Source organism: Myxocyprinus asiaticus, chromosome 11 (assembly GCF_019703515.2).
Source record: "Myxocyprinus asiaticus isolate MX2 ecotype Aquarium Trade chromosome 11, UBuf_Myxa_2, whole genome shotgun sequence".
Classification (NCBI taxonomy): domain Eukaryota; kingdom Metazoa; phylum Chordata; class Actinopteri; order Cypriniformes; family Catostomidae; genus Myxocyprinus; species Myxocyprinus asiaticus.
The window spans coordinates 47,855,751-47,882,698 of record NC_059354.1 but is presented as its reverse complement, the minus strand read 5'-3'; the positions used below and the strand labels follow the sequence as shown (position 1 = coordinate 47,882,698).

Sequence of the window (26,948 nt, the reverse complement as noted above, 5' to 3'; positions counted from 1 at the left end):
GAAGACGGGAGTGTGTTTAAGACATCAGTGCCCCTATATCCTCCAGATCTGTGCAGTTTATGTGTGTTCAATCGAGAGAGAGAGAGAGAGAGAGAGAGAGAGAGAGAGAGAGAGCAATCCTCGGGGTGTAAGGAGAAGATAAATGTAGTGTTTAAACTCACAACATGGATTAAACACGGTTCAGATCTCACATGCATGTAATGCGCAGAGGAGGAAGTAACAAGTTACAACTCTAATTACAGTACTTGAATATATTTTACTTTTACTTGACTACTTCTCTCCCTTCTTCACAGACAATCTGTCCTGTCAACTAGATAAGAACTGTAATACTGTAATCTTCTGCATATTTCATCATCTTATTCTGGAATAAAACCGTTCATTTAGATATGAATGGACCGTCTGACTGACGTTTTAAACCACTGGTCATTCTTCATGTTTTAAAGGTATGTTTAACCTGCATTAAACATGTTAACATAGTTTGACAAACATGTGGGGATATCTTGTTTTAGTGTTGGGTTCGAGTCCACCTTAGTCGAGTCCGAGTCTTTAAACAATCGAGTCTGAGTTGAGTCTGAGTCCGAATGAAACTATTAAAGTATCTGAATTCAAATTAAATTAAAACTCAACATATATTCATATTTAAGCTTATTTTAACCTTTACAACTAAGAAAAACAATTTGTCAATATAAATGCAAAAAACAAATGATTAATATCCTGTTGAACAAATTTCAAAGTGGTTTCAGAAAGCATATACTTTAGGTGTATGAAGACAAAACTGTCCTTCAAAACACTTCTTATTGCGTTCTGTTGACGTTTCAATTATTTGTTGCTTTTCCCCTCCACTCAAACATAGACTGCGTTAGTCATTACAAACACAGTTATGATTATTATTTCGATTTTTAATTACATTTTTATTTCTACTTAATTTTCAATTTGTCCATTCAATTTAGTTTAGTTTTATCTAATATTATGAGTGAAATACATATAATGTAATTAATTAAATACATTTAATGCATTTAATACATTTAATAAATGGTAATATTAAAACGTTTAATAATGCCCATAAAATTAAATACAACAACATAAAATAAAAACAGAAAAGATTAGATACCATTAAAAAAAATATGTATATACTACAGTACTACACTTCACACTTTTCAGTCCTCCTGCTGTGTCCAGGTGTAGCCTACTTCCCTAAAGTCAAGATGAAACTCACCTTGGGCTGACGTTTCTTCTTTTCACATTATATTTAGTATGGATAATAGGTGAATAGAGACTTCTCCCCTCACTCCCCCTCAAATATTGAAGCTCCAAAAAGCACATAAAGGCAGCATAGAAGTCTCCAGTGGTTAAATCCATGTCTTCAGAAGTGATATGATAGATGTGAGTCAAGTCATTTTTATTTGTATAGCACTTTTCACAACACATCATTTCAAAGAAGCTTTACAGAAAATCTTGCATTAACAGAAAATGAAACTGTAACATCTATAAAGTCTTAGAGTCATCATTGTGTAGTTTGATTAAATAAGTTGAGTAGAAAAATAAATAATCAAATAATAATTGTATTTAGAACCCCAGTGAGCAAGCTGAAGTCGACTGTGGCAAGGAACACAAAACTCCATAAGATGTTGGTTAATGGAGAAAAATAACCCTGGGGCAAACCAGGCTCACTGTGGGGGCCAGTTCCCCTCTGGCTAAACAGCATGAATATAATGCCAATATTAGTTATATATGTGCAGGTCATGGTTTAAATTTAGCAAACTATGTGAGTGTTAAGGACCAGTGTTTAAGCAAAGATTTTGTATGAACTGTAAGATTAATGACTATAGTTTTTGAAGTCCATCCTGGACAGTGTTGGGTGTAATGCATCGCTAAGTAATTAATTACTGTAATTAAATTACTTTTTCATTGAAAAAAGTAATGGATTACTCTTAATTTTTCAGTAATTTAATTAGTTACTTCTGATGTAATTGTGTTAAATACTGTATAGACTATAGAACAGTTCTATATACTGCATGCCCAATTATTAGGCAAATTGTATTCCTCTGGATTAATTTTATTGTTGAACAAACACAATGCTCTCAGTCAATCCAAAATATTATTGAACCTCAAACCTGAATGTTTAACAAAGAAAAAGTGAGTTTTGTCTTTCTCAGGGGAATATACATGTGTGCACAACTATTAGGCAACTAAATTACAAAAACAATTGTTTATTCTCAATTTTTAGAGTAAGTGCAACAAATAAGTAACACAAAATGACAATTAAATAACATTTTTGGCCTTTCAAAAATATTCAGTGACCAATATAGCCATCCTTCTTTTCAATAACTGCCATGAGCCTTCCATCCTTGGAGTCTGTCAGTTTCTTGATCTGTTCATGATCAACTTTCGCTAAAGCAGCAACCACAGCCTCCCAAATGCTGTTCAAAGAGGTGTATTGTCTTCCCTCACTGTAAATCTCACATTTGAGAAGGGCCCACATGATCTCAGTACGATTTAAGTCAGGTGTGGAAGGGGGCCAAGTCATTATTTGGGCATCTTTGAGGCCCTTGCTGGCTAGCCAAGCAGTGGAGTACTTGGATGCTTGTGATGGAGCATTGTCCTGCATAAAGATCATGGCCTTCTTGAATGCTGAGGACTTCTTCCTGTACCACTACTTGAAGACAGTACTTTCCAGAAACTGGCAGTAGGTTTGAGAGTTGAGTTTCAGTCCATCTTCAACTCGAAAAGGTCCAACTACCTCATCCTTACTGATAGCAGCCCATACCAGTACCCCTCCTCCACCTTGCTGGCACCTGACTCGAAGTGGTGCCCTGTGTCCATTAGTGATCCAGCCATGGGCCCATCCATCTGGTCCGTCAAGAGTCACTCTCATTTCATCTGTCCATAAAACCTTTGAAAAATTTCTTTGCCCAATCTTGATGCTTCAACTTGTGAATGTATTCAGTGGTTGTCGTGTTTCAGCCTTCTTGACATTGGCCATGTCTCTGAGCACTTGGCACCTTGTACTTTGGACACTCCAGGTAGGTTGCAGTTCTGGAATATGGTAGCATTGGAGGATAATGTGTTCCTGGTAGCTTCACATTTAATTCTTCTCAAGTCTTTTGCAGTTAATTTGCGCCTTTCCTTCTCCATGTGTTTTTGTGCCCCAGTTGACTATTCGCAACAAAACGTTTGATTGTCCGGTGGTCATGCCTCAATAGTTTAGCTATTTCAAGAGTGTTGCATCCGTCTGAAAGGCATTTTACAATATTTGACATTTCAGTGTCAGTTAAATCTCTTTTTTGTCCCATTTTACCTGAGGTAACGAAGCTGCCTAATAATTATGCATATAATGCAATAATGATACGATCAGAATACTCACTTACCTAATATGTGGGCACGCAGTGTATAAACAATAGTGAATTTAAAATAGAAATTTAACGTCTAATGTTAAAATATATGTTTTCTATATTTTTTTTCTCCCCTTTTTCACCCCAATTTGGAATGCCAAAGTCCCAATGCGCTTTAAGTCCTCGTGGTGGCGCAGTGACTCAATCCGGTTGGCGGAGGATGAATCTCAGTTGCCACCGCATCTGAGACTGCCAATCCGTGCATCTTATCACGTGGCTTGTTGAGCGCATTACCGCGGAGACATAGCACGTGTGGAGGCTTCACGCCATCCACCGCGGCAACCACGCACAACTCACCATGCGCCCAACCGAGAGCGAACCACATTATAGCGACCATAAGGAGGTTACCCCATGTGACTCTACCCTCCCTAGCTACCGGGCCAATTTGGTTTTTTAGGAGACCTGGCTGGAGTCACTCAGCATGCCCTGGATTCCAACTCATGACTCCATGGGTGGTAGTCAGCGTCTTTACTCGCTGAGCTACCCAGGCCCCCAAAATGTATGTTTTCTAATTTAATGCAGCCCCCTTAAATTCTTTAGCCAGTTTATGAATAAATTATTTGATTTTATGTGATTTATTTGAAAGAATTAAAAGTACAATTTCATGTCTATCCATGTATTTTTCATCTGGTTGAGAATTAGTAACAAATAACAAAAACACAGCATTCAAGAGGGAGCTGGGGGTGGGGGGGCCGTGGCGACTTGACGTGGTTACATGGCATAACATGGTAACATGGTGTGGCAGGATCCTGACTTGGCTGTGGTAGGTGCTGACTCGTTGGCCGTGGCAGGCATAAGCGCTGGACCGTGGAGCAGAGGCGGGCCAGGACCGTGGAGCAGAGGCGGGCCAAGACCGTGGAGCAGAGGCGGGCCAGGACCGTGGAGCAGAGGCGGGCCAAGACCGTGGAGCAGAGGCGGGCCAAGACCGTGGAGCAGAGGCGGGCCAGGACCGTGGAGCAGAGGCGGGCCAGGACAGTGGAGCAAAGGCTTGCTTGTGACATGGCATGGAGCAGTCTGCTCCAATAGAATCCTTACAATAGAATCACCTATTACTGGGGCTCTTTCAACATGATTCTCAGTGGGTGCATCACTGAGTAGAGAATCGATTGGAAACCCTAACAGGAATGGTAGAGTGGTGTCGCTTTGCTGAGCGAGTATGCTGCCGAGACGTCACCCAAATGCCCTACAGCAGGGGCTCTACAGCCAGAACCAAAGTGTGTATGTTGCTTGCTGTACTACCTGCATCCGAAACAGTATCTACCGGCTTCTCTTTCTCACTGACCTCCACTAGCACTCGGATGCGTGTCTCATTATCCTTCTCCGTCAGCCTGACTAATTCCTTACATTTATCACATGATGGAAGAAGCAACAGTAAACATGTGGCATGCAATGCAGGAAGAAATAACATGAGCATATGCCATGACTTACCACAATTTTGTTGTTGTTGTTCCTGAGCAGAAAGGGTTTGAGATCGATGTGGTTCAATGTGGTTCCTGATCAGCAGTGGTTTGAGATTGATGCAATAATCCGTATAAAACACAGAGAAGAAAACGAATGCACACAGTCGAGATACGATGTGAAGACAAGCGAGAAAAAAAAGAAAAGAAAAAAGAGAGAAAACGGGTGCGTGTGGTAAAATACATGCTGTTGAAACAGTAGAAAAGCAAAAAAAAAAAATGAAGCACGTGGTAAAATGGCAAAGGATAAAACGATGAACGTATAAGAATAAGCAATGCTAAGCAGGCTAGCATGCTACAAACGGACTCGTGCAGCATGCCGGCAGCAACCAGAACAGAAAGTGATGATAGGCAGGTGCTGTGCACTAAAGCATGAGTGAGAAACAGATAAATATTTAAGTCCTTTTTACAAAAAAAATCTCCACTTTCACTTAAACATTCTTCTTATTTTGGTTTTTGGCGTTTCACATTCTTAGTGCTTATCGCCATATACTCGTTGGAGCTGGTAAAAGGTGGAGATTTATAGTAAAAAAAGGACTTAAATATTAATCTGTTTCTCACTCACACCAATCATATTGCTTCTGAAGACATTAATTAAACCACTGGAGTTATATGGATTGTTTTTATGCTGCCTTTATTTGCTTTGTGGTGCTTCAAAGTTTTGGCCACCATTCACTTGCATTTTAACCTACAGAGCTGAGATATTCTACTAAGAAAATTCTGCAGATGAATGAGGGTGAATTTTAAAAGACACTGTATTCATAAAAAACACACTAAAATAGAATATTATATGTACATTAATAGGCTGCTATGCAGTACCATTCAAAAGTTTTAGAACAACAAGACACACAAGAAAATTATGCTTCTGTTCACCAAAGATGCACTAACTTCATCAAGAATTACAGTAAAGACATTTATGATGTTTCAAATGATTATTTCTATTTAAATAAAGGCTGTATTCTTCAAACTTGCTGTTCAATAATCCTCTACTTGCAGCAATGCAAGTGTTTGGCATTAATTTCTCATTGAAGCTACTTGTTTAGGACCCGTTTCTCAAACTAGAGACTCTGATCTACATGTTTGTTATTTTTATGTGCATCTGGGCCATCCACCTTCCTCCCTGTCCTGGTTAGATCAATTTTGATTTCTTCTCTCAAAACAGCACATGGAATATCCTGAATCTCTCTCTCTCTCTCTCTCTCAAAAAACAACAATAATATTTTCAACACCAATATTTGACTTGCAAGTGTGCACAACACCTCAGCACCGTTCAACTGTTTTAATAATAAGAACAAAATACTGAATACCAAATTAGCTCATTAGAATGATTTCTTAAGGATTAGGAGACACAGCATATTCTTAGTGGACTGGAGTAAAAATGGGGCTTGGCCATCATGGGTAAAAATGTATTTTTAAAATAAATAAAAATATAAAGCACTTATTTCAAACAGTAATAATAATAATTGGCAAAACTACTAATGATTTGGCAGTATTTCTAATCAATTTAATGCATCCTTGGTGAACAGAAGCATCACTTTCTTTCAAAAACAAAAATGTCTTCATGTTCTAAAACTTATTAATGTCAGTGTACTATATATAACATCATTTGCATAAAAGTATTTTGTAAAGTAATTACTTGAGTAGTTTTTAAGCAAACTACGTACTGTTACTTGAGTCATATTTTATTTTTCAGTACTTCTTGTGCTCAAGTGGACTGTTTCTTCAGTAGCAAATCTTTATGTTAAGTAAATATTTTCAGTACTCTTTCCACAACTAGAAATATGTTATGGTATGAATGGTACATGGGCTTGAAGATATTTTCACATGGTGCCCAACGCATCACTATCAGAGAAACCATGTAGTTGTACTGTACTGGCATGAAACTACACATTCTTTTCTCCCCATTCTTGCTCACTAGCAAGCTTTTTAATTTATTTATTTCTGAAAAAAATTATAATTTCATAAATTCTCTCTTTCCACCATTTCCATTATGAATCTCTAAGTAGAGATTAAAAGAGTGCTTAAAATAAATTATCACCTTCTAGAAGCAGAAACCCCTTCTTTTAGGGAAAAGATAACCCATTGGATAACAAATAGTCACATTCATGCCAAACTGGAACGCTTCACATGTGTCTTCACTGGCGTCCGTAGAACAGATTAAACGATCATTTACTGCCTTCTGGTGGCCAAAGATGTGTATTGCAGGTTTTTCCAATACACTGATGGAGGATGCATTTTTTGATTCATTCATTCATCATCACCACTATTATTATTATTATTATTATTATTATTATTATTATTATTATGTATATGGTGGCTTTGCTGCATTACACAGAGGATTATGTTGTATTTGACAACACAGTTCTTTAGCATAAAACAGACTTGGATAAATAACACTAAGCCTATACCAAAAAAAAAAAAAAAAAAAAAAAAATAATAAAAAATATGAGATTCTTTTTGGATGGAACAAGGTACTTCAAGTTTATTTTCTGTCAGTGTCATTTAACATACAGGAAATAAAAGGAGAGAGTGAGTACTGAAGTAAAAAAATAAAAATAAAATGTTATATTCAGTAAGAAAAAATGAGGATGAAAATTGCAGTGAATGTAAAAAGGAACTGACATTAAACAGTCTGTTTTTCAGGATAAAGTAAGTCATTTGATCAGATATGGGCTTTTGATTGTACTATCTGAAGTAGATATGCATGAAATTTAACTATGGATGGGTCACAACATTCTGCAGCATAATGCTGTTTTCTGTGATACAATCAGAGAACTGATCAGTGTATTAAACCATCTGTATGGGCGAATCTCATTAAACCTGCCAAAAACATGTTCAGGTCATATTTCACCCCAAAATCAAAAGAAAATAACAATAAATTCTATTTTACATAATGAAAATTAAGCCTTTAATTTGATTTCACTCCCTTTGTTAGATGTAATTTTCATGACATTTAAGCACTTTATTTATTTATTTTTGATTTTAATTGTAAATCTCATTATTCTCAATATTAAATTCCATTAGATTGTCACTTCTAGTAATACAGTAAAAAAAAAAAAAAAAAAAAAATTAAGGCAGTACAAAAATACTTCACAAAGTTTTTATAAAACAAAAAAAAAAATATATATATATATATATATATATATATATATATATATATATATATATATATATATATATATATATCATTATTTTTCAAATTACAGCAATGTGATTTGTCATATTATGGTAACGAGGATTAATTTTCAGTTCAAAATTAAAATTATTACCTTAATTGGCTTTAAGTAAAATATAATTTCTAATGCAATTTCTCTTGATTTTGGGGTGAAATATTACCTGGACATGTTCTGTTATATGAGACTGACCTGTATAGTGGAAAGGATGTAGAAATTTGTGGAGAGAGCATGTTTATATAGCATAGATTATGTAATCACAGTCAAATGTGTGGTTCACATACACTCCGACATTCAGACAGCTGTAGAAACATATGGGTTATGTCTGACTAGAGGGAATATGACAGCAATAACAGACCTACATTTCATTTAAAAAATAAAATAAAACAGTCAGAGAAACAGAAATCGCATTACATATGATAAGCATCAACAATTGAAAAGGAAAGTTACCAGTGTTCCAACTACAGTGCAGTTATGACCTTGGCTATTTGAAAGTGTTTCAAATGCTTTTTGCTTCTCTTTTTTGTTTTAATACACAGCCGTAAAACACTCTGATGATATTGTGTACATTTTTAGTCATTCTACAAGAAATATACACAGAAAAGATAAGAGAAACATTTCTTGCTTTTCAACAAAAACACATCGTGACAGTCATTTGGATGACACTGATAAATGTGCATTTCTCATAGGGCACTTTCCACGGATAAGGTACAAAATAAGAGTCTGAAATGCTTGAAAATGAAGCTATTTCTTGTTTTTCAAGATGTGTAACCTTCAGGAGATGTTAACCGTCAACCCTCAGAAGATAAAACGAATATACGTTCTTTATTTTCAAATCAATATCTATAAAGTTTGCAATTTTGGCTGACCTGTTACCTAGACACTGGTAAATACTTTTAATAAATACTTATTTTGGGGCCGAAATGTTTATTTATAGTAAAAATAATAATAATAATAAAAAAATATATATATTTCCCATAAATTAAAGAAACAAAATAACAAAATAATCTTTCCAATAAAATAAATAAATAAAATATTGGAATAAAACTTGGAGTCAGAATTACATTTGTGTAAAATTGTGGGGTGGGACGGGGGTTGTTAGATAATAATCCCTCTGTCTAGCATATCTAACAGTTCTCACAAAAAAATGAAAAATAAATAAAAATTACGTTTGTGTCTTATTATGCTTTAAAAAGAGAAATGGGACACCATATTGCACCCTATTCATGGTAAGTGCCTTAATGCAGAAGATGTTTATTCTGGCTATCTATTAATTTGTTCTATAAATGCTTTAGTATATTTATTTATTATTGTACCGTTACATTGGCTATTCAATAAAGAACATTGGTTATGCATGTGTGTATCCTGAACTGCCCTTGCAGCACATATTAGCAACAGTTTTGATCGTTGCACTACTAAAAACAAAACAATTCAGGTGTGCAACACTGTTTTCCCAGAATTCTGCCTTGTGTCTATAGATTAAATTAATAGCAATTGCGAGATCATTAATAAGTGACACAATTTTTGCTCTTAAATGTAAACCGCACAAATCATTGCAGGGACATGCATGTTGATGTCATTGGGAGAAAAAGATACATTCCACAGTGTGGTACATCAGAGGCTTATGTCAAGTATTTAACCTGGTCTTATAGAATCACATTACTACAACTACACTTTTGCAAAACGATTTTTACATGGCTCATCGCATGTAAAAATGCATGTACGCATCGCAGTAGTTTCCTGGTGAAATGAACACTAGAGGCGCTAAAATAACGCTGACTTTGATTCACTTTCGCACAAATCACGAGTAAAACGGCAGATTATCAGTTCATAAACACTTACTTTTCGCCCTGTTCCTCACACAATGCTATCTAATGACATCTAAACACTTTTACTATAGTGCGTGACTCATTTTAACATTTATATTACATAATCAACTACATTTACAAGCTTGTTCAAGTGTGATCAAACTGCACGGTAGCTCAACTGATAGAGCATTGCACTTGCGATGTAAAGGAGCAGAGTACAAGTCCTGAAGAGCACGCGAGTTGACAAGTGAGCTGAAAGTGTTATAGAAGCATCTCAAAATGATGTGGTTTCATTAGCAATTGTGTTTTTCATCTCAAATTAGCTTTTTATGAAATTATCATAGGTTTGGGTTTAAGGTTTAGGGTAGGGAGTTCGTTTTTATTATTATTATTATTATTATTATTATTATTATTATTATTATTTAAACCTAAATAGAGCATTAACTTTAACTTTAAAAACCTCATCTGGGAGAACATTTAAGTCGCTTTTAGCACCACACAGTGGACATTTCACCTCAGAACTGCTGCGATACGTGTAAAGAACTGCGTAAAAATCATTTAGCAAAAATGTCGCCACAGTTGCGTAATTTTCATAATATCAGGCTGCAAGTGGTCGTTTGTGCGTTGAATGAATTTTCGCCCACAACAATCGACATCTACAGTATGCGCAGATATAGATTCTCTTCAGCAAGTGAACATTTCTTATAACAAACAGTCTTGTGTTGTTTACAAAATACCTGAATTTTTTCGACACATGATTGAAAGAATACAATAATACAAGAAACATTTTCACCCCGTAAACACAAAAACGGAGGGTTGCCAGGTCCTCCAGAAATATTACTCCTGGAAAACAGCAAATTTTAGCTTATTTTGTGTTCAGATTATGGCTAGACCATGACTTTTCGAGTGTTTACACCGTACAGAAACCCGCACAGTCTACCATTAAAAAAATTAGCTTTGATTGATGGCTTAATGAGGTGGTTCCGATTCGTCCACAAAGAGAGAGTTTGTACCAGGATATAGTAGCTGCAAAATCTACGTTGTACATTCCATTCTACATTAAAGTGGGTTTGCACCACAAAACGTTTAGCCCTCTGTGATATTAGGGTCTTCAAACCTCTCTTCAGTAACACAAGAATCGAACCACTTCCTACGGACAGCACCAGTCTTTCATAAATCGTCCGTAAATTAGCAGACATCCACAGCTGAAGTCTATAGGTTCAGGCCTTAATGTGGTCAGCTAAACTTTACTGGTTTCCTGTCCAAGGCACGAACTGATGTCCAAAATATGCTCTGCGTGTTACAGACAAGTGCAAGTGCATGGTGCATTGCAGGGACCTGTAGGAGCCACTAGGGCGTGCTGTGGTTCAGAGGGTGATTCGTGCACAGTGATGTCTCAGCTTGCAGGGCAGAACGCCTCTGTTTACCTGGTAAAACTCCACTAGTTGCAGCAGGTCAGTAAACCGCGTGTTTCCATCATCCAGACTGTAGAAGAGCTCGCCGTTATCTTCAACCTGACGAAGTAAACCCAGATTGAGGTCACAGGTCAGATAGATGTCCAAATGAATAACATTGCTAATCAATAACAGTTCAGTTTTGATGGTTCATACTTACTGGAACGATTTGAAAGTGTTTGATTTTCTGCATGTGGCAAAGTGACAGAACAAACGTCCTCGGGTTACTTTGACTGTCCCTTACAAGAAAAACCCTGGGAAGATAGAAACACACTCACTGCAAAATTGTACTTGGAACTACAATTTGAAAAAAAAAAATCTATATCTTATTTGTCTTATTATCTTACACAGTTTTGCTTTTCATGTAATTTTTTTGTTTGTTTTATGGATGTTTAGATTAAAAAACAACACAAAAAATGTTTTCTTTAGTTTATGTTTATGATGTTGCAGTTCATTTTTCTTAAATCCTTAAGACCATTTGTGTGTCTGTGTGTGTGTGTGTGGTGTGTGTGTGTGTGTGTGTGTGTGTATTAGTAACAGATGTTCATATTTTGATCAAAAGGAGGAAGCAGGAGATGGCGATTCCAACACAGGAATGTCTATTAATCAACTCAAAACTTGTTCGATTTACAACACAATGGTACAGCTTCACATGCACACAAATTCAAGGCACTACAATATAAAAGATCAACGGCAGCGGCCAACACACATGCAGCTTCTCAGCTGGGCTCTCTCTCCCTATTTCGGTGGACAGGGCCATCTTTTATCTCCCCCGACACTCACTGTGAAGATGGAAACTTACGAATCATATTTTTTAAGGTCTTATTAAATTGTTCGAACCAAGACGTCCGTTTGTGGATGGTACACGCTTGTCCGAATCGATTTCATTCCCAATAATTCGTACAGCTCGCATAGTGTACGTGACATGAAAGTAGTGCCCTGATCAGTGAGGATTTCTTTAGGAATCCCCACTCGGGAGATTATTCTGAAGAGTGCCTCCGCACCACTATGTGCTGAGATGTTGCGAAGAGGCACTGCGTCTGGGTAATGCATGCGTAGTCCACCAGAACCAACACAAAGTGATGCCCGTGTGCTGACCGTTCTAATGGCCCGACGAGGTCCACGCCAACTCTGTCGATCAAAGGGAATCTCGATCAACAGAAGAGGGCGCAATGGCGCTTTTGGAGAGGCCAGAGGATTCACCAGCTGAAATTCGTTGTATGTTGCACACCACCGGCTAACATCCCTGTGAATGCCTGGCCAATAGAAATGGGCCATGAGATGGCTTTGTGTCCCAAGTGACCTGCCATCGGACTATGATGAGCCTCCTCGAACAACATATCCCGACGGCTCCTTGGTACCAACAACTGGGCTGTATCTTCTTTTGACTGAGCGTCCTGCATCACTCAATACAACCGATCGTAAATGCAATGCACAGCTGAAGGTGCTGAACATCAATGACTTTCACTTGGTCAAACACGTGCTTAAGAGTCTCCTCTTGCGTCTGCTCCAGAGGGAAATCCCCAGCCGAATTCCCCTAAGGGCTGGGGAAGCCGAGGCTTCCTCCTTTACATCATCCTGACACGGAGCTGACGTAGACGACCCTGGCTCCGCCTCCCCCATCAGCACATTGCACACCCCACACCTTCCCACTGTATTACAGGACCCATCCACACACAATCCCTTTAACAATTTGGGAAAAGCCGGCCAATTAGTACCCAAAATTAGTGGATGGGTGAGGCGGGAACTAACCACAGCCTTAATGTTATGTTTTTGACCCCAAAATAGAATAGTGACGGTCACTGCAGGATAATCATAAATATCCCCGTGCACACACCTCACCTTCACCCTATTATTCTATCCAATGCCACATTTTGAACCAAGCATTGATAATTGGAGGTTTGGTTACAACCTGAATCCATCAAGGCTTGGTATGTACACCCCCCCCCCCCCCCACCCCAATACTCAAGGGTATTTGGTACGTCCCGACTCGATCGGGGGCGGCCTGTGGAGTGTTGGGAACCAAAATCAACGCCCCCACCTCCATCACCGAGCACTGTTCGCGGACGTGTCTCAGATCCCCGCAACTCCAACAGACTGGCCCGAACCTCATCCCACACCAGTGGCGGCAGCTATCAGAGGGAGCGGGACCACAGAGAGAGAGAGAACAGGGCCGCCGCCCCCCCGGGCATGCCACTAAATGGTCCTCTGCCAACTGCACTGCTTCATCCAGCGACGCCTGTCGGTGGCACTGGACCCACTCCGCAGTTCCTTTCGGTATTTGGGAGAGGAATTGTTCCAGTACTACGAGATCGATGAAATCCCCGACGTCACTAGGATCCTCAGCCAACACCCACCGCCAGCAGGCGTCACAGAGCTGTTGAGCGAAGGCAAACGGGTGGCCGACTTTGCTCAGCGTCAGGGATTGGAACTGCTGGCGATGCTCTTCAGGACTGCAGCCGACCCGCTGCAGGATGGCTTTCTTCAGCTCAGGATACCTCAGGAGGTTGTCGACCGGGAGTTGTTGGGCAGCGAGTTGGGCCTCTCCGGTCAGCAGTGGTAGGAGGTGGACTGTCCATTACGCCTGCGGCCATTTCAGAGCTTGGGACGTGCACTCGAAGAGCTCCAGAAAGGCCTCCGGGTCATCTTGTGCCCCCATCTTCACCAGCGTCACATGGGGGTTCGCAGCTACCAAGCTCCGCAGCGCCCATCGGTCCTCTTCTTGTTCTCGAAGGAGCGCCTTGAAGTGCTGTTGCTGCTCCGCCCGCAGATCCATGAGGGCCTGGTTTTGAGCCTGGTGGATGCTGGCGAGGAATCGGAACACTTCCTCCAGTGGCGAAGACGACTATTATTATTTGGATCCAAACGAGGAAGCGGAAGACAGCGATTCCAACACAGGAATATCTTTTAATCAACTCAAAAATAATTTGCTTTACAGCGCAAAGGTACAGCTTCACACGCACACAAACTCAAGGCTCTACAATATAATAATATATATATTTCTTGAGACAAAAGAAAAATGAATTATCATAAACTGCATTGTGGCGAGTGGGGTGGGGCTGGGCGGGGCCGAGTGACGATGGTGTGGAGCGAGGCCGGGATGGACACCTGGGGAGAATTATCTCACCCAGCTCTTTATAATTGCGGTGTTGGCGGGTGAGGGATAAAGCAACAAGCAGAGCTGCAGTCAAGCGAGACACAGAGAGAGAGAGAGAGACGCAATAAAGTGTGTGTGTGTGTGTTTGTGTGTGTATTTAAAAGTGTGAAAATAAATGTCATACGTTTGGATGTGCACTCGGCTCCCGCCAAATCCTTCCCGAATGAGCAAAGGTCTTTCACAGTGGTGCCAAAACCCAGGACTTTGGAGGAGGACCACGCTGTCCTGGAGACCTCGCTGCTGGCTCAAGAACACGACGCCGAGGATACACAATCTGGTGGTACTGGAGCAGTTCGCCAGGAGGCGGAGGAGCCACTCCTAGGGGGTGGGTATGGAGGGTAAGGCACAGGCCAGAGAGCTCCCTGGCCTGAGTAGGGCAATGGGGGTATGTGGCGAGCAGGGCGGGGCCGAGCGACGACGGTGCGGAGCGAGGCCGGGATGGACACCTGGGGAAAATGATCTCGCCCAGCTCTTAATGATTGCGGTGTTGGTGGGCGAGGGATAAAGCTGCAAGCAGAGCTACAGTTGAGAGAGACACACAGAGAGAGAGAGAGAGAGACGCAATGAAGCTGTGTGTGTGTGTTGAAAAGTGTGAAAATAAATGTTGTACATTTGGATAGGTGCTCATCTCCTGCCTCCTCCTTCCCTAACGAACAGGGGTCTTTCACATGCATTATTACAGTTTCAAATGAACGTACCCATCGATGAGGCCTTGTTGACTGATTAATTTCTGAGCTTCATCTCGAGAGAGTTTGCTGTGAAACCACGGCTGAGCCACATGGATCGCTGGAGAAGAAAATCACATATTCAAGCAGACAGATAGAAAGACTCTAAGAAAGGAGGAGGATTGTCTTTGCCAATAAAACAATTATGATCAACTGGAAAAATAAAAATAAAATATCCATTACACAATTATTAACAGACCATACTAACAAAAAGAAACAGGCAGCAGTATTCAAACAAACTTACATAGATATAAACAACTATTTAGCTCCATTGCTAAATGGAAAGGATTCTAAACATTAACACATCATGATTGATGAATTAACTCCCTGCAATGCCCACGTATATTTATAAAACATGACACCACATGTATGTGCACATTTGTACTAGACTGTACACATCTACATAAACAAATGTATATTCATATAAAGTTATAACTATATGTATGAATGTTTGTACACAGTATATATATTTTATATTGAGTATTGGAAATGATATAGCACAATACTATAATGTTGTATTTTATATTTTATTATATTGCATTGCATTACATTACGTTATATGACATTACATTGTATATAACCTACTTTTCTGCCCCATTAATGCAACCATCTTCCATTTTGTTCTTTTACTATGCTGTCCTGTATTTCTTAATACTATTTAACCTACGATTTTTTAACCTTTTTTTCTGCATCTAATACCCCACATTTCATACGTATTTTTCTGTGATTCTTTATTATTATTACTACTATTATTAGTGGTATCATTGTAATTATTATCATTATCATATTTATATATTTCAATAATCATCCCTTTTAAATGTAATTATTATTATCATTATTATTTTATTTTTATTTTTTTTTTTTGAGATGAGAAAGAGAGAGAATCACAAGATCACATTACCAACAGGTCTGTGGACCAGGAACAACAAGAACAGGCTGGCTGAGATGAGACACATACCTCAGGATCACGACAGGTAGATTCCCTGTTTTTCAACTATTTTTCAAAACAGTACAGAATTATACTGCTTCTCTCTCTCTCTCTCTCTCTCTCTCTCTCTCTCTCTCTCTCTCTCTCTGCTCTCTCGTTTCTTTTCTTTTCTTTATTATTATTATTATTATATTATTCTCCCTCTTTTCTCTCATTACTTTGTATTTCTTTATATATTTTTCTCCTCATTTTTCTCATTTTTGTTTGCTTATTTATTTTCCTTTTTAAGACTATAACTAATTTCATGCATAATAGTTTGTTAGACTTAATAATAGGCTGTGAATTCCTTTTTTCCCCCTTTATTCTCAATTTTATTTATTTTGTGTTTACTTTTGATTTTCTTACTTCTTGTTTGTCTCTTCTGTAATGTCTGTCAAAAATAATATTGTATATGATTCTTGTTTTATGTTGCAATAAAAAAAAATAAAAAAAGAAAGAGGGAGGATTTAATGGAATGACAGGATAATTGAACAGTGTTGGCAGCAGTGTTGTGGAGTAAGTAGTTAAAAACGAACTGCTGTTTTTTTCTTTTAAATCACATTGTAATACGCACACATCTTTACAACCAGTCCCTGCACAATTTACATCTTGTTTTCTAGCGAAATACTGCATGAAATACTCCTGTTTGTCTCTATGTTTTTGACTCAGTTATTTACATTTGAGTGTTTTTAGGTTTATTATTTGTATTAAGTGTACATTTATCTTTTTAAGTTTAATACTGTCACTCTAATTGAGATTTTCATTGTTTGTGCCAGATAAATACAATCAATGATAAACAATAAATATGATGAGTAGTAAATAAAATAACTTCTTTGTTTGCAAAAAAAGATTATATCATCTGATCAATATATTTAAATAGACACTGCCCCTCTACATAGCTGCAATGTACAGTAGTTAGTTATTTTTTGTTAGTACTGTAATTGTAATGTAGCTAACTACTTTTTTTTTTTTCAAAGAGTAGTTTGACTGTAGTAACTGCTTTAAATTATGAGTAGCTTATAGCTTGACAAGCTACTGTTCTTAAAGTAACTTCCTCAACAATGTTTGCATGTGTGTGCATGCATGCATGTGTGTGTGTGTGTGTGTGTACCTATGTTACACATGGAGCTCAGAGATGTAGATGGACTGCCGTGTGAACTCAGTCTGTGATAGCTTTTCCTCTGGAGAACAAGAAAAAACATACATATTACACAATACTGCTCACATATACACAAATGTAACAATTTGCACATAACTGTCAGAATCTAGTCTGTGTTGTGTAAGAGGACATTACCCTCCAGGACAGGCCTTCTTCCACAGCCACTGATAACGCCTCTGATGGGTTCTCAATCACCCGAGTCTCATGCCCTGAGAAATCCATCGCCACCAGAGAGTTCTCAGAAACCCTTCTCTGCAAACACACACACACACACACACACACATACACACACACACACACACACACACACAAATAAACTATGGTGAATGTCACAAAAACATGTCCAGGTCGCTCAAAAATCAAAAGCTAAAAATAAATAAATAAAAAATAAATAATGTTATATAATGTTATATTTTGCATAAATAAAATAAATTCTAGGACCGTTCAGCTTTTCTTCATTATTGTCATGACAATTTTGCTCTCCAAATTCTCATTATCCATAATGCCTTCAGACATTTTACATTTGATTTTTTTTTTTTTAATTTACATTATTCTTAAATGGGATTCTTATAACTATAATACAAGAATTTTTGACTTTTTACAGTACAATTTTTAGTAGACTTTTGTGGTTTTAGTCCATCACTGTTTGCTTTGAGGTTGTGTATATCAGAGGTTTACAAACTGTGTTCTGGGGACTTTCAGAGACAATAAATATTTTTTTTTATAAATACAATTTTTAACAGTAATCAAATAAATTACAAATCTGCATATAGTTATGGAAAAAAAATGCATATTATTTTTTTATTATTTATTATTTCATTATTCCATCTCTCCTTCATTGCAAGGTACAAGGTATGTTAAATACATTTTATTGGAAACAGTTTACAATAAGGTTCCATTCATTAACATTAGTTATACCACGTGTCTGTTGAATGCTCGATTCTGATTGGTTGACGGACGTTCTAAGGTGTGCAATTATTTTTCAAGTAAATGCACGGCAATGAAGTAGTTCCAGGTTTTGACCGCATAACGGTTCCATACAGGGCCATAACCACCATAGACATTGAGGGAGACATGTCCCCCCCCAATATTCATAATAGTGGTCTACTGATATGGGGTTTTTAGATGGTTGACTACTTAATTATTACAGTCATAGTATGTGGTTACATCCTTGGTTCCATGTCACTTCACCAAATTATTTCAGTTATTTCAAAGAGCCCTACAGGCTACCACAACAAAATAACCAATTAAAACAAAGACATTGGTTAAGTACATCGGATAGGAATGACAAAAAATTTCTAAAATATTCTAAATCTATTTCAATTTCGAGTGAAATGCGTCCTTGGGCTCCCTCTCTTTCTCTCTCTCTTTTGCTCTCGTCTCGCCCACACACACACACACACACACACACACATACACACACACACACACACACACACCGTACATGCTACCACAACAAAATAACCATATAAACAAAGACATTGGTTAAAGTAAATCGGTTAGAACGTCAAACAATGTCTTTAATATCCTACATTTATTTCAATTTCGGTTGAAAAGCACCCTCGCGCTCCTCGTCTCACCTACACTTACGCACGTGCACGCACACACACGCACTACCTTGTTACTCCAATGTCGAAAAGCAGCGCATCCTCCGTTGCTAGTTCTAAAGTGACGTTTCTGAACTAGCAACGAAGGCTTGAGCTGTATCAAAGCTAGATTCACTTAATACAACAGTTTCTATATTATCTGAAATATCTGTGGGAAACATCCTCGTCCTCCCCCTCTCTTAAGCTCTCTCTCACACACACGTTTACACACATTCATCATACGCATTACGCACACACTCGCAAGCGAAAAACAGAGCTGTCATGACAGTGCACACCTGCATCTCAGTGGGGTTGAAAACAGTTGTTAAGGTTTACATCGGAGAAGTAATATACACAAATGGCAACACTCGCTGCTGCTGAAAAGTGCATAAACTTACATCTTGCCAATTTTGAAGCGATGTTACTTCTGACGAGAGCTGCAACAAAAAGGGTAATCCCAGAAGCGATCTCTCTCAGTTTCTGAGTTTCTCTCTAACACATCTTTTGAAAAACAATACATTTTAATGCTTTTATTACAGACTCACCTACATACAGTATATACACTTATTCCAACATGGATAGCTTGCACGGTAGCTCACCTGATAGGGCGTTGGACTTAGAGTAGGAGGACTGCGGTTCACGTCCAGCCATGAACTCAAGCTGACAAGTGACACGACAGAGTCATAGAAGCAGCACGAAATGAGGTGGTTGATTCAGAAAATGTGCTTTTTCATTTCACTTCTGCATTTTAAAACACTAATGGTTAAGTTTAGGGGTTGATTTGGTAAGGATGTGTTTTTTAAACATCTCATTTATATTTTAAAACACTATTGGTTAGGTTCAGGGAAAAGTTTTAAGTTAGGTATGTTTAAAAAAAAAAAAAATCTAAAATTCACCTTTAAACCTCGTCTGAATACGACACCATTTTACTTGCTTTTGTCACCCCCAACTGGACATTTAACTGGAAACCTGCAGCCAAACGTGTTATACAGCACGCAAATTTTGAATTTCAAAAAATGTTGTCATGTTCACGTAAATTTCATGAGACCAGGCTGCAATTTAATTACAATTTAATTTTGCATTACAGTAATAATGAGAATAAAGTCTTATTTGCATTGTTCTAATGAGAATTTTGGTAGTAAATGTGGTAAAATTGTCATGAAAATTATATCACAATGCCAAAAAGTTGAATGGTCCTAATAGGTTTATTTTCTTTGAGCAAAATAAAATGTATTATTTATTTTCTTTAGGTGTGAAATATGAGTGGAACATGTTCTTGACAGGTTTCATAAGATTAACCCTCTAAGCATATGGAATAACTTTCATTAACTTTGTTCCACAAACACAAAGTGACAGTTGATGCAGAATGAGTTAAGGCGGTTTTGTTTTGGTGGAATTATGCTGTCATATTCTTGTAAGTGCTTGTATGGGCAGGAACACATGGCTCAGATTAAAGACCTTTAAGATGTCACATTCACTGGTTCTTTTGCTATAGGGATCACTGTGCAAAAGGAACTGCTTCTTTTGTTGGGATAAGTGATTGTGCTCTTAAAAACTGGCACAGCCATGAGCCCCCAGAACTCAAAATGCTTAAGAGGCATTTTGAACAAAGTACCCAGTGTTAATTTCTAAGAATCTCAAAATTCCTTGCAAAATGCTCCGTTTTAGAGATTGAGCAAATAAAATCTGCCTCTGAATTCACAGATTATCTCAATTAGATTCTAATCTTCAATTAGATTAACCATCCTGGTATTTTTGAGGGCCTAAACATACTCAAAAACTCACAAAACTTTGTAGTACTTTTGAGTTTTCGTTGAAGGGCGTCCGTGGCGGCCTGACAAAGTTCTGTATGAAACGAGTCACATTTTTGAGGCCTAAACATGCTCAAAAACTCATGAAACTTTGCACACATCTCAAAAGTGGGGAAAATGTACATCTGATACAGGTTTTAGAATTAATTGTGGAAAAATGGGTCGATAGCGCCACCTACAAAATTTCAACGAAGCAGCCCTCACGCCACGTTTCACCTACACGTAAGAAAATCGGTAGGCATATGTAACATGTCAACACGTACAAAAAAGTCTCTTAGAACCATATCCTAAACCCAACAGGAAGTCAGCCATTGTGATTTTTCTATTCAATTTTTGCTCAGTTTTTGCCATTTCCATGCCTTGTACTTTAACGAACTCCTCCTAGAGATTAAATCAGATCAACATCATATTCGGTCAGCCTTGGCGATTCTAAATTGCAAAGCTTTTGAGTTTTCTTTGAACTGTGGCATCCTGACAAAATTCGATGTTTTGCCATGAAACAGGAAGATGTTATAACTCAAACATGAAATGTCCAATCTGCTCCAAACTTTACATGTTTTATAAGAGTCCTGGCCTGAACACTTCTATATGCCAATATTCAGTTATAGTCATAGCGCCACCTACTGGAAACAGGAAATGACATGTTTTACACTGTGATACACTCTTAACAACATTTAAGTGCTAAAAAATGCTAAAAAAAAAAAAAATTGGAGTGACAATCCCCTGGCACAGCAGCCCCAACGTGCACCAGGGTGTGAGAGCCCATTCATCGCTCCTTGCAGCTTTAATTATTATTATTATTTGTTTACAAATTATAACAATATTTAAGTTCACTGGGTGCCAAAAAATAACTGTGAATGAAAAGTGGACTAATATCTTACAACTAAATTTAACAAAAAAGTGATCTGAATCCTTTATAAGTCCAGATTCAAGTTGAAAACATTGGGCAAAGAAAACTGACCTCTTTTCTACTGAAGACTTAGACTGGAATTACTGATTGACTTGTTAACGAAAAAGTATTTCTTAATAGGCTACACATTTATATTGAAATAATGTGTAGTTAAAGGTTTGTGTTTCTCTGCATATAAAAGAGTACCCCTAATTATTTCCACATAGTGAAGAATAGATATTCTAAACTGCTTTTGAAAAACAAAACAAAAATTCAACAACAACAACAACACTGGTATCGGGTCAGGATCGGTATCGGAGATTCCAGATATCGGAATCGGAACGGAAGATAAAAAGTGGTCTCAGTGCATCCCTATTAATAACGCAGTTTCAATGCAAATCCTTATGTCATGCCCATTTTATTATTTCTTTGGTAAATAACCAATTAATATGAGGGATAATCTACAGTAAACCTGTCATTATGGCAAAAGAAAGATTCCAAAATTAATATACAAGGCCCCTCAGCATCCTTTTGGGGTTTATTTTGTAAAAAAATATATTTTGCAATTATCCCTTAAATAGTACTTTGGTGCATTCTTTCCGAACTGAAAGTTTCAAATTAACCAAACTTCAAAGAACTGTCTACCATAGCAAAAAAACCAGGGAAACTGGTTGACAAACAATTTTGACAACTTTTTAGAGCCACTGCAGACACAGGTAATCAAACTGAATAGAACAATCTTTAACAAAATAAAATAAAAGAGTTTAATAAAAGTTGTTTTAATTTAATTTGGTTAAAAATGACATAATTCAATTTGATGGATGGCATGAATGTCTTAATGCAAATTAAAATCACAATGCAAAATAAAAGTTTCTATTTTGATTTTTTTCTTTTAATTTTTGTGATGAAATATTTGGACAAGGTCAGCTTGGGAAAGAGTTGGGTATATTTAAAAACAGACAGCAGTATGTTCTCCACATGAACATAATTCTTGTTTACTTACCCACAACACTAAGATTCGGTGAGAAAACTGCACTTAAATATCTCTTGACCCTTCAACTGAACCTTGAGTGTGTTTTTTTTTTTTTTTTTTTTTTTTTTGTGGCTTTTTAAAGCTTCAAAATTATTTCTAATGAAAGAGGAAAACTTGGCAAGGATGTGCTGCTTGGTTTCCACTGTATGACTGTAATGTGTGTTTATGGTTTTCATGGACTCTATTAGTGGCTAAAACATTCTGATGTGCTAAACATACATGACAGATTATGGACTTCACTTGCTGGTTGTACTGTTTCAGACAAATGTGATGAAAGAGTGTGTCTGCTCACCATTGGAGAACTTTTCTTATAGGGCTGACTGAAGTTCTGGTAAAGCTGCACGCCATACTGGGGACAGACAAACAAAAAGATGAGTTCATGTTTTTGTGACAGGTGCAGTTTTACGAAGAAGTGGAAACTAGCTTGTAAATGAAACTACAAATGACACACTGATGTATGTTGTTTGTCACTCACATGCAAGGAAAGACAAAAATATACATGCTTCAATAAAAATAATGCAAAATGCAGTTTCATGGCCGGTAAGAAATATTTAAGACTAGTAATTTTTGTCAATTCACCTGCCAGTGCAACAATGCAAGCCCACTGTTTTAGCCATCTTGGTTCTGGAAGTATTTTTCCCATACATTTTTTTTCCATATGGATTTCTTAACATTTCTAAGCCATGAACCAAACCAACCAGCTCCGAGATGTATTTGAAAATCAGACAAAAAAATAAAATAAAGGTACAATATTGTGTACTTACCGATTTAATTGAGGGAATTAACTACACTTTCATGAAGTATTTTGAATGACATAAGCTAAATAAAAATGATTGAGAAATATAAAACTATTGATTTATGTTGTTGATTATACTATAGGTACAGAAAATACATATTTTGATTGTATTGCTATATATATCAGAAGTTTGAGAGTGTAGGGAGATTAACTCGATTTCATCATTCACAGTCATGGAAGTGAGCAGTAGCTGCAGAGCATTTTTATATTTGATGCATGTAATTTCAATATGCTTTTTCAATAAAATTATATATATATATATATATATATATATATATATATATATATATATATATATATATATATATATATATATATATATATATATATTAACAAAGGATAAGTTGCTTATATTCAGCAAATACTCATTTTAAAATATCAGTAAGAATATAATCATTACTGTCACTTTTACTTTGTTGAAATAAGCTGTCATTTATCCCAACATAACAGTCATTTTTCCACCGGCATTTTAAATAGATCGATATAAACATTGAAACCACTTTTCACAAATAACCACTAGGTGGTGCCATAAACATGTGAAACTTAAATACCACGCGTTTTTTTTTGCTTTTCAGCATGAACAGAGAGTGAAACAGGAGCCGTCAAACGTTGTGTTTCATATTTGATACATACAGTGTTATAGGGTTAAGTAGGCAACTCAGTATGCAGGGAATATAATGGGGACAAACTTTACAGAGAGAGAGAGAGAGACATAGTTGTCACCTTGAAGAGGCGCATGGCTGTAATCCAACATGTCCTTGTTTGCTCGTCATCTGCACACAACAGTTTCAGGTCACGTGCAGCATTCGACTTACTTGCCTGAATATGAAAAGAGACATCAACACTTGAAGGGATAGTTCACTCAAAAATGTAAATTCTCATTGATTCCAGAAGTTTTCTCTGAGCATGTTTTTACAGATATTTTCACCAAAGTTCCCATACATCTGACCAGTGATTGACGTCTGTAATTCTGGAGAAGCATTACAAAGTTCATGGAAGATAAGGAGCCAGACAGATCGTTTGATTGCGGTTTTACTGAACCCACATTAAACAATAAATCTGAGACTTAATTAGGCTCATTATATTATAAAACCAACTACCACCCTCTGGTAACACTGACCTTGAGTGCAGCAGTTGTGTATTATTCAGTATGAATTATTAAAAGAGCTTGAGCCTAATACATGTGGAGGTAAAAAGACTGAAGTGATTTAATGTATTTGCCTAGAATTACCTTCACACAGAAGCCAAAGTCTGTCGGGGCACCATAAACTTTTCTTGCGGATAATAACATGTAGACATCACTGTCGCTGAACTCTGCAACGAACTGCAGGTGCCTGGGTTTCTTGAGATAAGAAAATATAAGAATGATCCGACGTTTAAACATAACTCCAAAACCAAGTTCATTGCTATTTAGGTTAAGTGTGTACATGTTTTCTATGTAAAAACACTTTCTCCTATCCCAGCTTAATATGCAGAAACAACTACGTATAAGTAAGCCATTTGTAGGTTGATTTCCCCCAAAATATAAATGTAAATCCTGTTCCTCTGTGGTGCTATCAGAACATTGCTGTGTTTGTTTGAGCATCCCGACCAGGGGTGCATTTCCCAAAAGCATCTATAGCCAACTATGGTCGCAAATTCCATCGTTACAAACAAAGTTCAACGATTTGGTGTTTCCTGAAACCATACAGCTCTATGCCTGTGGTTAGAAGCAGAGTTCCTTGTTAGTTTGCTATGTTTACATCATTTCACTTCGCTGAGGCTTCTATATCTTTCATTCATGTATATCTGTCATTCTGTCAACACCTGAATTTTAAAAAATGGCTTATTACGGGGTTTTACACAAGGCGTGAACGCGAATGCAGCCGTTTAAGGGATTAAAGACTATTGAGAGAGAGCACGTTATCACACACGGATTCCGTTGGAGAATGTGGCATTTATGTGTTTCTGTTAACGCATAAATGGCATTTATACGTTTCTGAAGAGTGCGCATGTTCTCAAGTGCGTCAGGGGAACACTGAAGTCTAATGTAGAGGGAAACCCCACTATTGCAGTGCAATGCATCGGTCGCATTTCACAGTGCATGCCGCTTTCGTGTCTTCAGCAGCTTTCTCCCATTAAACTGCTTTCTGGTGTACGTGTAAATGGCTTTTATATTTTTATATCCGCAGAAGTTATTACTCCACTCCCTGCGTGACATCATTAACAACAGCTCTATTGTTAATAGATGTGCGGGAAACAGTCGTGACTAGCTAGTTGATTTCTCCAACGGTTCATCGTACTATGTTGGTTAAGCAGTGAGTTACGTCGTTGTACAGGAAACGCACCCAAGCCCAACAAAGCAATACTGGCTCAACTAATGCCGTGTTATGGGGCGATTATATAATGTGTTATGGGGCGAGACTGTGTGGTTGTTTGACCAATGAAAGACAGAGAGTGTCTCTGGGCTGTGTTAGTGCAGCTCATTTACACATAATTCAGCACTATATTTTAATTAGTTATCAAAGCTACTAAAGCATTTAAAGTGAATTTTCTTAAGAACATATCTCAGCTTCAAACCTTATATGATGCATTTTAAGATCTTTTCCAGAATTTTCTAGCCCAGGATTTAAATCAGTGCTGCTTGCTCACACAGATACTAGTGCTGGTCTATTCTCTTCCAAACAGATCAGCCCGGTCAGTAACAGGGAGGGTGTAATATGCATATCCTTGGCAAGATATTGCACAAAAACGTGTTGCAATGACAGGAGCTTTATCTCAAGAACACCAATAGTGAGGCGAGGCAAAAGAAAGAGAGAGAGACAGACAGAGAGTGAATGAAAGACAAGTAAGAGCCCCACACAAAGCCAGGCTTTGTCTCACTTTTATACGCCTCACCTCTCTTATTTCAAAGTGACGGAGAAACAGACAAATAAGCTAGACTATTATGGTGTGTGCTCACAAACTGGCAGAACTCTTTCCCCTTTTACACACACACACACTCACAAAAACACTCGAGTGTTTCTTCAACTATGGGCACTTTTGGTTTTGCAGACATTTAAAAAAAAAAAAAAGTTTTTTGTTTTTGTTTACTAGTTTATTGTCTACTAACAATGTACAACAACAGTGTGTGTACACACACACACACACACACACACACACACACACATATATTATATTATGTTTTAATAGGTATTTTCAAACTTTTGCATAATTTGGCAAACTTGACCCTCAATAAAAAATTAAGTAAAATAATACTTGATTTTTATTTACTTTCTTCAAACATCACTTTTCTCAAATTTCATCTCAAAGCATGCTCTTCACTCTCACTTGTCCACTTGTTTAAGTACACTTCCCACAACTGTGGGATTGATGTCTTTTTATTTTTTATTTTCACACAATAAATATTTAAATGGTTTGTTTATTTCACTCTTTGTTTTGCTAATAATATGCACATTTAAACATGTAATAACTTGTATTTTTATACTTTAATATATGTATAATATTTATTTATTTATAATCCTTATAATTTTCATAGTTTAATATAGAAAGGCTAAAACAG

General features: G+C 37.4%; 1 protein-coding gene across 4 annotated transcripts in view; it reads right to left on the bottom strand.

Moving 5' to 3' along the window:
* Positions 1-8,025: 8,025 nt before the first annotated feature.
* Positions 8,026-26,948, bottom strand: part of LOC127448257 (growth factor receptor-bound protein 14-like) — a 98,320-nt gene continuing 79,397 nt past the window's right edge. For all 4 annotated transcript variants that reach the window (XM_051710659.1, XM_051710655.1, XM_051710658.1 and 1 more), the window contains 8 exons: positions 24,639-24,749; positions 24,131-24,226; positions 22,904-22,960; positions 17,428-17,544; positions 17,245-17,314; positions 15,140-15,227; positions 11,445-11,538; positions 8,026-11,344 (listed from right to left, as the gene is read on the bottom strand). In XM_051710659.1, the coding sequence (XP_051566619.1) occupies positions 11,198-11,344; positions 11,445-11,538; positions 15,140-15,227; positions 17,245-17,314; positions 17,428-17,544; positions 22,904-22,960; positions 24,131-24,226; positions 24,639-24,749 (780 nt within the window). In that variant the 3' untranslated portion in view covers positions 8,026-11,197. The remainder of the gene's footprint in view (positions 11,345-11,444; positions 11,539-15,139; positions 15,228-17,244; positions 17,315-17,427; positions 17,545-22,903; positions 22,961-24,130; positions 24,227-24,638; positions 24,750-26,948) is intronic.